The following is a 12582-nucleotide window of genomic DNA, read 5'->3' on the forward strand; positions in this document are numbered from 1 at the left end:
AATATACTACATGAAGCTACCGCCGGCAGCCGGTTAGCTTACCTTAGCACAAAAGCTAGGCTAGCTTCGACCCAAAGGTAACAGAATCCAACTACCAGCACCTCGAAAGCTAAAAGCGACACTTTGTGGCTTTACAGGAGGTTGCATGGCTATTTCCTTGGCCACATGCAGTGACTTCCGGGAGGCTCCGCTGGCTGCCTGGTAATCTCACAGTGCGGCTGTTAATTAGTGAGCTTTAGAAGTGCTGGTAGGTGGATTATGTTACCTGTGGACAGAGAAAGGCTAGGGTTAGGCAGGCGATGAAGCAGGTAGTGTACTGAATGTGCAGTTAAAAATCTGCATAACAGCCAAGGGGAAAGCTTGTACCAAGCCGGGGGATGAGAGGTGACTGTGCGACTTGTAACAACCGGAGCGGTCTAAATTTAAAGATACAGTGTGTAACATACAAGAGGAAAAGGTATTAGCTGTCACCAATGTTGTATCAAATGACTTATCATTTATACAAACGGACATGTACACGCAGGAAAACATGGGGAAATGTTCACCATGGCAAATCATTAGCTGCTCCCACCCCCACCCCTCCCTTCTTGTATGGTGCATCCAGCAGCACAATGCTGGCCCCAATGCATTTCATGTCTGTCTGATGAAACAGTCAAAAGTGCTTTTGTCAAAGCCAGCATCAGAACACACACACGCTCTCACACGTCACGACGACGCACATCTGCTCCCAGTGCAGAGCGTGGAGTATCACATAGGCTGCACATCCGTGACAGAAGCCGGGAAAATGATGGACTGACATGAATCAGCTCATACACAGAGGCATGTTTCCATGATGGGTGCTCATGGGAGACTAGTGTCCACACCTTCTCATGCTTCCTTCTTCCTGGCATGTTGTCCACTGGCCCTCTGCTCCTCTTTCTTTGGTGATAATGCAGAGATATTGAGCTATACTGTGTTTGTATCTAGTACTGACAACTGCTCTCATAGGCACAATGGAGCTGATTCCTCTCCGTTTGTGTTTCACTCCCTGCTATGGTACCACCTGTCACACCCAACTGTAGAAATTCATGACAGCAAATGTCCAAATCAGAGGACTGCAGATGAAGGACATTTCAGAAGGTGTTTAACATGAAAGATTCAAGCTATTGGATCTTTATTGAATTTTTCTGCACTCAACTTCCCAGACAGGTCTCATCAGGAGCTGCCTTGATGTCTATCTCCGTCAATAGAGAACCTTGCACAAGTTTCTTGTGCAGTTAAGGCCTTTTCAATAATTCAATGATTATTAATTCATATGAATAACGACTTCCTCACCTGAGTGTCTGATATGGACACACGTTTAGACTCCACGGTGGGCCTGCGAGCCACGCGAGGGGAGGTGTGCGTGTAGCCTCCTCCGGAGCCTGACGACAGGTAAGTGCCTCTCTCCTGCAGCGACAACTTCCTCCCAGTCAGGTGAGGCCGCAACGGATGAGGCCTCTTGGCCTGAGTCCCGTCCTTCTGAGCCCCGCCATTCCTCACGCCGTTGGTAGCGGAGTCTTTTGTCGTCATGGCTGCCATGATGTCTGTGAGACTGCTGGCCTCTTTCTCAGAGTCAGGGTCCAGCCTCTCGCAGCCAGGGTCACTGCTCATGGCCATGGCTAGGCGTGAGGGAAGTGGGAGCGGCGCAGGAGCAGGTGGCGGGGACAGTACTGGTGAGCGCCCACCAGCATCAACGTGACCTGGGCCAGCCTGTGGTCGCAACGTTCAGGGTCTCACCAGAGCTGGAAAGACAGAAAAAGGGGCCGTGAGCTCAGTCAGCAACAGTGACAATAGTTGATCTACAGTATATCCACATTTAATTTAGATCAAGAAAAAACACTCATCTTGTTACAAATGCTTGTTACATAAACAGGACTGGACTGACAGGTTCAGCACAGTTTTTCTCACAATGAACAAGACTACAATATTTATTTAGTTTAAATCCTGTCTTTGTTACAGTTGATTGACACAAAATGTCCTGAGCTTATTTGACTGTTTTAGGTCAATCACATTTGCCTTAACCGGCTCATCATATTCTTGGTCATCATAGCCACATTACAGATATTCAGAATTGTATCATGTCTAAATGCTGCTTGTTCCCCAAAAATATTGTGACTTTATAATAATGTTTACATTTTTATAGTAAAAGATACTGCAACATCTTCATTTTGTCCATATTGCCAACCCAAATCGATGTGAAAAAATCTTCGGCTGGCCACATCTTTTGCAGCAAGAGCACCTGTGAGACTGAAGTTTAATCAAGCAGTCAAACATAAAAGAAAATGTCATCCGTTCATCTGCGTAGGTGGTCTGGCAGGTCAAGTTACCTACAGTAAACATGCGCTCATACATTGAAATAAATGTCCCCCTGATAAAACCCAACCCACATGCTGCAAAGCTAATTATGCTTTATGCCTTTGGTCATGGCTCCCTGTATCCACATCAAATGCTTGTGGGTGCACTGACTCACAAAGAAATGCACACATAAAAAAGACTGTAGGTATTGTGTGTGTCTATACATACAGTATGCGTGTGTGTATACCCAGACATTTAGCGGGATTTGTTTATTGTGTTTTTCCCCTTTCATCTCTAATGAAAATCAAGTCAGCTGCAGATTGCCACAGACAGAAAATATCAAAGCACTCTAGTACATCTGGTTCAGGTTTTGTTCTGCAGATGCAAGAACACCGATATGCAAAGTGAGCCTATGCCCAGCCATCCAGGGAAAAGGGCACTTAAATGCCTAATTCTCAAACAGTATCCATCTATGTAACAGCGTGAATCAAGAGGAATAAATGTGGATTGTTGTTTTCTTCCCAGGGTCTGGGTCTGTCTGTGTCCCATGAAAAGGCACCGACTGAAGAGAAACAATGAAGCCAAATACAAAGTCAGCTCCGTGGGGTTTTGACAAGAGGTGGTCAGTAAATGGGCCATGTTATGCTATTCCTAAAGTGTGTCAGGAAGGTAGAGCTTCATCTTCCAAAATAACAAGTGTTCCACTTTGTCCAGGTGGGTCACACTCATTCATACATGTGCACAGCCATGGCTCAATACCAACTGCAGTGCATCACATTTTTTGCCATGCCAGCATGGTTCCAGAGATGGCGATGTCGGTCTGTTGGTCGGAAATTTTGTACAGACATTAACACCTTCAAGAGGATGAATCCTAATGATTTTGATGATTAATTCTTCGAGTGCCACCATGACGCTGATATTAGTGTTTTTGAGTGAAATGTGTCAACAACTATTGAATCAATGGCCATGAAATTGTTTATGGGCATTCATGTGACCTGAGGCCCTGAGGGACACGAGCTCTGGTGACCCCGGTGACCCCTGGTGACTCCTTGACTTTACATCTAGCACCATCATCAGGTCAAAATTTGTTTGCCCAAATTATGTTTTGTTTATGTGTCATATAAACATATTTCATTTGTTCTCCCAACAATATCTTGCAGCACAATATCTGCTCATAACTAAAGCATGATTTATTGTGGTTATGTTTAGGCACCCCAACCCCCTCCACATGACCACAATGCGGTACATTTCCCTAATAACGTAACGGGCTAAGCAAACGAATAGTGCATAGTAGTATATTATAGTAGTTTTTTCTTATAATTACCATTATAAAGCCATACTTAAGCATAGCGGTGCTTTGAGCTAAATGCTAACGTCAGCTAACATGCTCACAATGACAGTGTTAGCATGCTGGTGTTCAGCAGGTATACCGTGTGCATCATCTTAGTTTAGCGTGTTAGCATGCTAACATTTGCTAATTAATACTAAAGACAAAGTACAGCTGAGGCTGAGGGGAACGTCAGTTTTGCAGGTATTAGGTGATAAAAGTATTGGACAAATTAAAACCTGATGATGGCGCTAAATGAAAAATGAAGGGAACATGAAGAGTGGTACATATATTAAAATACAAACGCCATCAGATATAAACAATGACATGAGGGACTCCGCACAAAAGCTGAACTTGAGAGTAGAGTGATTGGCAGGCATTAAAAGGAGCACAGTCATATCATCTGTGATATAACTATTAATAATAAGTGGTACCAAAATGGTAGGTTACATCTACAACTGATCACAAAAATATCCGTGAATACACTATTCATACAAGCATAATGGCTTGTCATGAGGCAGGGACACACACACACACACACACACACACACACACACACAACCTATCAGCATTTGCCCACCTCCATTTGCATATTTCAGATGACTGTTATTCAATATACATAAATGCAGGAAGAAAACTTTTAACTGTCAGCAGAAAGGGGGGGATTGCATTGTTTGACTCCTGACTCATTTGAGCAAAAACAAGAAAGGAACTGTCACATTTAGCTAATTCTTATCACAACTAGTGGTTTTCTGTCTCTTGCTCTCCACTGCAGCGCCATTCAGCCCGCTGACTGTGCGAGCAATATCCTGGTAGAAGTGGGAGGCGGAGGAGCAGCGGTGGTCTGGTTATTAATTTCAGCTGCACTGAGACTTTTATTTGTTTACAGAAGCAGGTAACCACACATTTTCATTATGGAGGACACTTTTTTTTTTTCATTAGGTTTAATAATTTATTTCAGATCTAACCTTGACATTTTCCACTACAGCCATCCATCTTGTTGTGCGAATGTTTGCAGTGAAATGAAACACTTTTGCCCTCACTGTGTCACACACCTGTGACATATTGTGACTGACACACTGTCAGAGTAAGCTAAGGTTCATACAAGGTTTTACTGTTAAATGTCTTCTTATAAAAGCCGCAAAACATTATTTGAATATTTGGTCGAATTTCCTTAAAGATAAAGATCCAGTCTTGTTTTTTCAGCTGCGTATATTTTTGGGGCTGAGGAGGAGAAATAATGGTGATTTCATCCTTGATATCCACCACCAGGAAATTCACACCCCTGGATCACTCATAGAATTTTCCACTTTTAACACATTAAAGGCAGAGTACCATCGACCAGCAATCCTCAAATACTCGAGTGGTAGAATGAAATCAAAGCGCTTGATATCTTATCTGCATGATCAAACGGCCTCCACAGAGGAACACAGCCAGATGATAGATATATTTTGCAGACAAAGTTTAAACACATTAAGCAATTTCCTAACTGTAATACCACTTATCATTTATATACTTTAGTGTCCATGTGGGCGATTTTATGTGGGACGCACAAAAAGAAGATTTAAGGACAAGTTATCAGAACACAAACAGGTCACCCGCTCGGTGAACCTTAGTTATCCTTTGGCCCCACATTAAACGAGGGCCTATAATAGTGATTCTGCATCATTTAAAGGGGAACTGCACCAATTTTACACATCAAAGTCTGTTTACAGGTCTTGGGGAGTACAACTGAATATATCAAAAACGGGTGCATAAAAGGGAGCTGCTTTAAGTCTGATGAATGGACTCAAGTGACATCACTTGAGTCAGTTGGAAAATGATAAAAACTCTTACCAGACCTCTGCAGCACGCTGCTAGCACGCCGCCACTAGCATATCACAGCTGAATTTCTGACCAAACCCGTGTATCAGAAGCCCTTTTTGTGTTACATTGGTGTCAGATTGAAGAGGCACTTCCTCATTTGCATTTTTTTGTCCATTCATTTGAAGAAATTAAGAGAGAAATTAAAGAATACATGTGGACAGTAGTATAGATGTGTGGAATTGGCAATCAGTCCAAATGCATCATTTCCATATTGCTGCAACGTAACAACAGCTATACTTTAATGGTGTTTTTCACATTTCTCTTATACATTATCACATTAGTTTAATTGTATGTTAATAATCTATGTGAAAGTGAGACACACAAAGAAACAAGACAAAATAAAGCTTATTTGGAGCTGCTCAGTGTTCTGCTGTTAATGGAAGCAATTAAGAGGACTGATGCTTTCTCTCAACAACATTTTGTGCTGCAGTAGCACATTTCAATATTTCAAGCTCACATAATTGTGCAACATCTGTCTTTAATTGGGTAAACAAACCGAGGAAAAAGAAAATGGATAGGTTAAACCAGTGAGAACTTTGAGAACCGCATTTGAAAATGAAGTCTTTTCAAAAGCTGCCATCTTTCAACTTGGAATGGAAAGAAGCTTCAGCAGAGCCAATTACAGTAAGGAGAGAGTGGGCTGTAGAAGGTGAACAAATGAATCCATTTGGCTCCATTAGTAAACCACTTTCACCCTTAACCTGGTTTCTATTTGTCTCTCTCACCATTTTGTTGTGTGCAGACAGCAAACAGAGACATCCAAGGCCAAAATCAAAATGAAATCCGTCATTTGCTGGCAAGAAAGGCAGAGAAACCTGGAACAAACCGTACTAATGCACAGAAAAAAAAACTGTTATTTTGATATTTTTTACTACCTCCTCCAGGGTCCCTGACAAAGTGCAAAGAGCAAGCCCAGCATCTACACTGCATATTCAACAGACAGCGGAAAGCCTCCTAGTTTAACAAGCATCTGACCTTGCAGACCTGCTGCGATTTATACTTTCTGAAAAATACAGTCTTTATCCACATAACTGCAGTATGCGGGGAAGTGCTGTGATCAGAGGGCAAGGCTGTATATTGAAAGCATATATTTGGTGCTGTCTTCCTTTTTCCTTTGTGAATTTCTTCTTCGCGGTCTTCTCTCTCATCCAAACCGGTGAAATTGAATAGCTGAAGTGAGGTGCACCACCTTGCTCAACATCAAGGGCAATCAACTTTGATTGTTCACTGATTATAAAGACGTGATTGGGAGACAATCTGCATTGCAATGACGTTTAACCAAACCAGATTTCTGTTTCGCATTTGCATAAAACACGATAACGTGTGTCATTTTGTCAGGTTTTCTGTGGTGTTCTGTGTTGTCAGATCATCAAATGTGCTCATATGGTATGGTATTGACAAGACAACTCTTGATATGGAACAGAGCCCATATTGACAGACAGCATACTGTGGCCACACGCCCACAATGTTTCCCCAGTGATAATTAGCCTTAGCAGGACATAGCTGATTATTTTGATAATCGATTTATCATTTAGATCAATTGTCAAGCTAAAGCTTCTCAAATAAGAATATTTGCTTTTCCTTGTCTCACAGCATAGTAAACTGAACATTTTGGGATACGGACAAAATACCTAATTTGCCCTCAAGAGCCACTAATAGAATTTTTTCTGATCTGACGCCCCTATCGGCAGGACGACATCATTTATCTGAGCCTTCCAAAACCAACACAAAGCACTGTTAAAAAAAACGCTATGGTTAAAGTTAGGTCAGGTGTCGGGAAAGATCGTTAAAGTAAATTCTTTGTTAAGATGAGGGGAAACATTGTGCTTTGGCTTAAAATGAATCATTAATTTTCGGGGACCTTTAGTTGTCATGGTTACAGTAACAAACACATGGTTAAAGTTAGGGAACAATTGTTGTCGTGCTTTAAAAAAAAAAAAAAGAAAGTTGACTTGCAGTTGGAAACCATCAGCAGTCTCCTGTGTTAAAGTCTAATGTTTTCTTGACTCATCCATCCACCCCTCCCTTTTTTTGCTATAACAAGCTCACCTGACTTCCTCCTTTGCTCCCGTCATAACTACTACAGCCGATAGAGGGCTTTGTCACTTGAACAGAAACATATGTTGTTTTGGGGCATCGGCTGAAATGACTGACAGTCATAGACAAAAATAATCAGTAGTATTATCACACTGCAAGACAGTTAGATTGTGAGTAGTTATGTTAAAAAATTATTTCTCACTCATTTGCGGCAAACGTGTTGGGTGCACTTCACCGTCTTGTCTCTGTGAGATATCAAGCTGTGACATGCATGCGGAACAGAAAGACTGCTGACCTGCACGATGCACCGCTTTTACCTGGAAAACATACTGCAATTTAATCTAGCCACACCAAGCAAATGCCAGCCAATCAAAAGAAATGAAATCTCTTCTCTTACGGCACGTGCTGGATATTTGAGCTTTGATCCCTCCTGCGCCTTCCAGAAAGGGCCAGAGTAGAAACATTTACAGTCCTACCCACTCTGAGGCAGTGTGCATACATTACACTGTTGGATCTCTGTGTGTTCTACGGCCTTGAACTCTGCAGGGTGCCATTTTCATCTTACTGATCAAAAGTTGATTTCATGGCCAGAAGGACCATTACGGTGGACTTCAACTCTATACTGCTCTGCAGCTTTATCTCCACTGTTCACATTAAAAAGAAAAAAACATTAAAAGGACAAATGTCAGGAACAATTCTATGTTTAATTAAAAGGACACAGTTATTAAATTAACTTCATTTGCACCATGAAATCCACTAAATAGACCATTTAATCACATTAGCACAGTTTGACAGTATAGATTTCTAAGGACGACCATCAGCACGGACGTTATGATATACATGCCAAAAACCTGCCCATATACACTACCCTGTCTTAATGTGTGACCATTTTAATGTCTAATCAATTGCAAAATAACGAGGATTCAGTGCTCCCCATCCAGTATTCACAGTCTTGGCCTGGTGGAAACAGCGTTTATGCAATCAAGTGATTATACAAATCTCTACTAATAAGATTCTTTTAGGCAGTGCGCATCTTGTTCATCTTCAATAAAGAAGACACGGTTTTACTGCAGGGCTTTACAGACTACAGACACCATTCTCACTGGTTCTTATCCCCTATTTAATTAAAGGCCACAATCAGCCCAAAGCCAACACAGAAGTCTTCTTAACAACAAATCAGAGCTCTTACACTAAACAGGTCTTTCCTCCCTGCTGCTCCGCCCTCCCTGGGCCCACAGGTTGATGAGCTCTTCTCTACGGTCACCTTCTCCGGTCACATTTCGTCCAACTCAAATGGACAGGAAGGATAGGTCACATTAACTGCAGAGAAAACAAAATGCAGGAGAAGGGAAGGGTGGAAAGCCCAGCAGGAACGTCAACTGGCTGTTCCTGATGGACGATAGAGTGAGCCTGGAGAACAGCTTGGATTTGCATGGCTTTTGAGTGCATGCACGCACGCACACGCACGCGCACACGCACACGCACACACACACACACACACACACACACACACACACACCTGCCCACTCAAACCAACCAACACACATCCCCCCACACATACACACACTAGCTTTTGTTTTTTGAAAAGGGATTAAGGGAGACATTTCATCCCCCTACACACACACACACACACACACACACACACACTAGAATTAGCGTTTCCCCATGTTCCTCCTGTTGTGGTAGCAAACAGTTGGCAGTGATTATGCCTTATCATCTTTGACTGAGTGAGCCTCATTCATATGGAACAGAGTGTCGAGCATCTTAAGGGCCTCTGGGAACAGTGAGAGAGCATCGTAATCAGATATCAACTGTGATCAAGGGAAACTCTCGGCACTACGAATGTTGATTAATACATTTAATGTCAAAGACAGCTTATTCTTACAGCAGATGCAGAACGACACATCAGCATCGAAAATGCCTCATCAGAGTCAGCGATGCTGGCTGCCTCACGCCAGCGGTTTCAGAGAGCAGACTCCAGCACCCAGAGCACAACAGTGATGCACTCGCTAAAAAACAAAACAAAGCATCATCCTGAAAGTGCCTTTTGAGGGATAAAATGAACACTGAACAAAGTGAAAAGAAAATCCACCGAGGTGAGGCTCATTTCCATGATCTTACCCTGAACCTAACCAAACCTTTAAGGAGTGCTACACCGATTTAGCATTGCACGTCTACAACATAGACAAAACCTGGCGTCTCTATTACCCACAATGCAACTCCACTGCAGACAGTTTGGTCGGATGTTTTTCGGGTGTGTTGTTCGGCTAGTAGCGGCTAATGTAGCCTGAAGCCGCCAGCTCCCAGCAGAGATGAGGAGCGGGCTCCAGGAGGCTGGTAAGCTCACTACTTTCTAACTCCACACCCCCAGATTTCTTTTCATTTTCAAACTTGTAGTATGTAGGTGCAGGTTAGAGAAGGGTTTTATTTTTACAACGGTGATATCATCCTGTCGATGGGGGCGTCAGGTCAGAAAACATTATGTGTCGTTCTGGAGGGCATGGACCGGCAATGTATTTTGTCGTTTCATTTGAAAGACTTGTTGATGTTAGACATACTGTATAAAAACTCCAGCCAAACGCACCCAACAAGGAACACCACTATAGCTAACCATGCAGTACTAAAGGGATGTCTACATATACATACAGACATTTTTTGTATGTACGGAAGGAATGACATTAAATTCCACTATAGGACTATATAGTCTATGTCTTGGGTGCATTAAGTGAACACAGGAATAAAATGGGAATATGTGAGAATCAACAACCACTGCTTCAATTGTGGTTCAAAAGTGCTAAATACCCAAAGCAAATACAGCCCAGGTCCTGGCTCACATTAGGATTCTTCATATTACTGATGATGAGAAATCTATCTTAAAAATTCACAGAACACCGTAACTGCAATACTCTCCAGGAGAAAACACTTTCCTGGGTATTCACCTGTCACAGACTAATCCCTGGGACTCTTTAACTCAATCCACAGGATTAACAGGCAACTGTGCGAGGCACAACTAGCTGCATCCATAAACCTGTTAAACACATTCTTGTATAGCCAATCAATGTGCTGTGATGGAGAAAACAGGCAGCTCTGCTCCCCAGGCTAGACACTGAACACGGCGTCCATGAGCAGCGATCAATTCGACTGGGCAGAAATACGCTCTGGGACAATCCAAACCAAATCCAGGGCCACCCTCTCTGAGGTTGGCCTCAGGCAATAATAAGCCCAGGATTACACAGGATATAAGAGTGCAAACTGGCAAGTTGGATGAGCCAATTATTTCTCCTCTACTCACACTGACAATGAGTCTGCAGCTTCCAGCATGACTGACCTTCCTGGAATCCTAGAAATGTCGCCTGACACGGGTCCCTCTAACAAGGATAGACCAGCCCTAGATCCCGCGCCCCTCCCCCTCCTCCATACAATGGACATATGAAAACTGATCTGCAGATTCATGTTGTAGATGACTCTATATTTTCCTTGATGATGGCTCCACCCTCTGTCCTCTGTACTTGCTCAGGCTGTTTGGTAGCTGGACCTGCTACGAGTTGATCATCTATTTTTAGGAGGAGTTATTAGGTAGATAGTAGCGAGTCCAGAAGGGATGGCAAGAGAGGCTGAAAGAGTTAATATAGAAGAGAAAGACAGTGCAGCCCATCTTCCATCGACCCTCAAATTCCCCTTCAAAGCTTTCACTATCATGATGCTGGAAATGTGTGATGATGTGGACCTGCAGAGGATTAATCTGCTGCTGCTGAAAAAGAGAAGCCATCTATCTTTTCCGTTGGGAGTGATACTCAGTGCCCTCTAAATCCCCAGAGAGGGAGAATATCCCAGTGATCTCTATCCCTTCTCATCACTGTTAGAGACCTGTGGTCATGTGGCAGACAGGCTGCCAGGTCAGTCCTGATGCACAGAGGCTGGAGCTGGCAGGAGCCAGAAAACAAGTCCAGCTTTCACTATTCATTACAGACTCAACAATGAAAATGCATACTGTATAAGCAAAAGTGCTGAACCTAATTCATAAACACACATGTTACATTTATTTAATCTGGAGTTTGGAGAAGATAAGATCCATGTATGGATCAGTGTTTCCATCAGTAATTAATGTTCTGTGTTATCAGGTTGGACAATTTTACACACGGATTCCAGATGTTTCCAGTGAAATTGTTTGGAATATATCAGCAGCCCTCAGGATGACATCCGTTCCCTCTCGCGAAGATTCTGTACTGTGAAGTTTTAATTACAGGACGTTTTCAGGTTTACTGCTTAAATGCAATGTCTGACAATATTTGCAGTAGTAGCATCACTGTGTGTATGAAAGCATATCCATATACTAAATGCACTGACCCTTATTTATAAAGTAAATAACAGACAAATATGGCAACAGATAATACATATAAAATACTGGAGGTGTTGTCTCATTGCAGCGCAATAGCCCAGAAATAGGGGGCATAAAGGTGTGTACCAAATTTTATGCCAATCCATCTAATAGTTGTCACTAAAATATTTCACTATGTCAACCTCACGTTGGCGCTAGAGGGAAGGTTAGGGGATCACCAAAGTCAGTAGGATCCTCTGGGGAGGATCAAATAGCTTGAGATATTTCAGTCTGGACGGACTGACATTGCCATCCATAGATCCGCGCCACTAGCTTTGCTAAACACGCAAGCCAAAACATCTGGGTAGTAATCCAAGTAATCCGAAACTACAAAAATGCCTCAAAACTAATACCAAGCTGAAACAAACACACCGCCAGTAAACTCCCAGAATTCCCAGTATTTACACTCCTGTTTGCAAGAAGCCAAGATGTTCACGTTAGCGTGTGTGTACATTTCATACACGGCATGAATACCTTTGCTTCCCCTGCGGAGGGTGTGAGAGAACACACTGTCGAGATGATCTCCAGCCGCAGGTGTTTTACCCTCAGTGTGTCTTTATGCACATGCGTGTGTTTCTGGTCTAGTGTGCCCTGAGTGTGAAGTCGTGCAGGTGCAGATTATAGTGTAGGTGTCTACATGACTAACAAGATGATGTTC

General features: G+C 42.7%; 1 protein-coding gene across 1 annotated transcript in view; it reads right to left on the bottom strand.

The window, feature by feature from the left end:
- The window catches only part of camkk1a (calcium/calmodulin-dependent protein kinase kinase 1, alpha a), a 29497-nt gene extending 27859 nt beyond the window's left edge, over positions 1–1638 (bottom strand). Inside the window, exon 1 of the mRNA XM_070917292.1 lies at positions 1315–1638. Coding sequence (XP_070773393.1) covers positions 1315–1638 — 324 coding nt within the window. The remainder of the gene's footprint in view (positions 1–1314) is intronic.
- Between the last annotated feature and the right edge of the window lie 10944 nt (positions 1639–12582).

The sequence above is a fragment of the Enoplosus armatus genome, chromosome 13 (assembly GCF_043641665.1).
Source record: "Enoplosus armatus isolate fEnoArm2 chromosome 13, fEnoArm2.hap1, whole genome shotgun sequence".
Classification (NCBI taxonomy): domain Eukaryota; kingdom Metazoa; phylum Chordata; class Actinopteri; order Centrarchiformes; family Enoplosidae; genus Enoplosus; species Enoplosus armatus.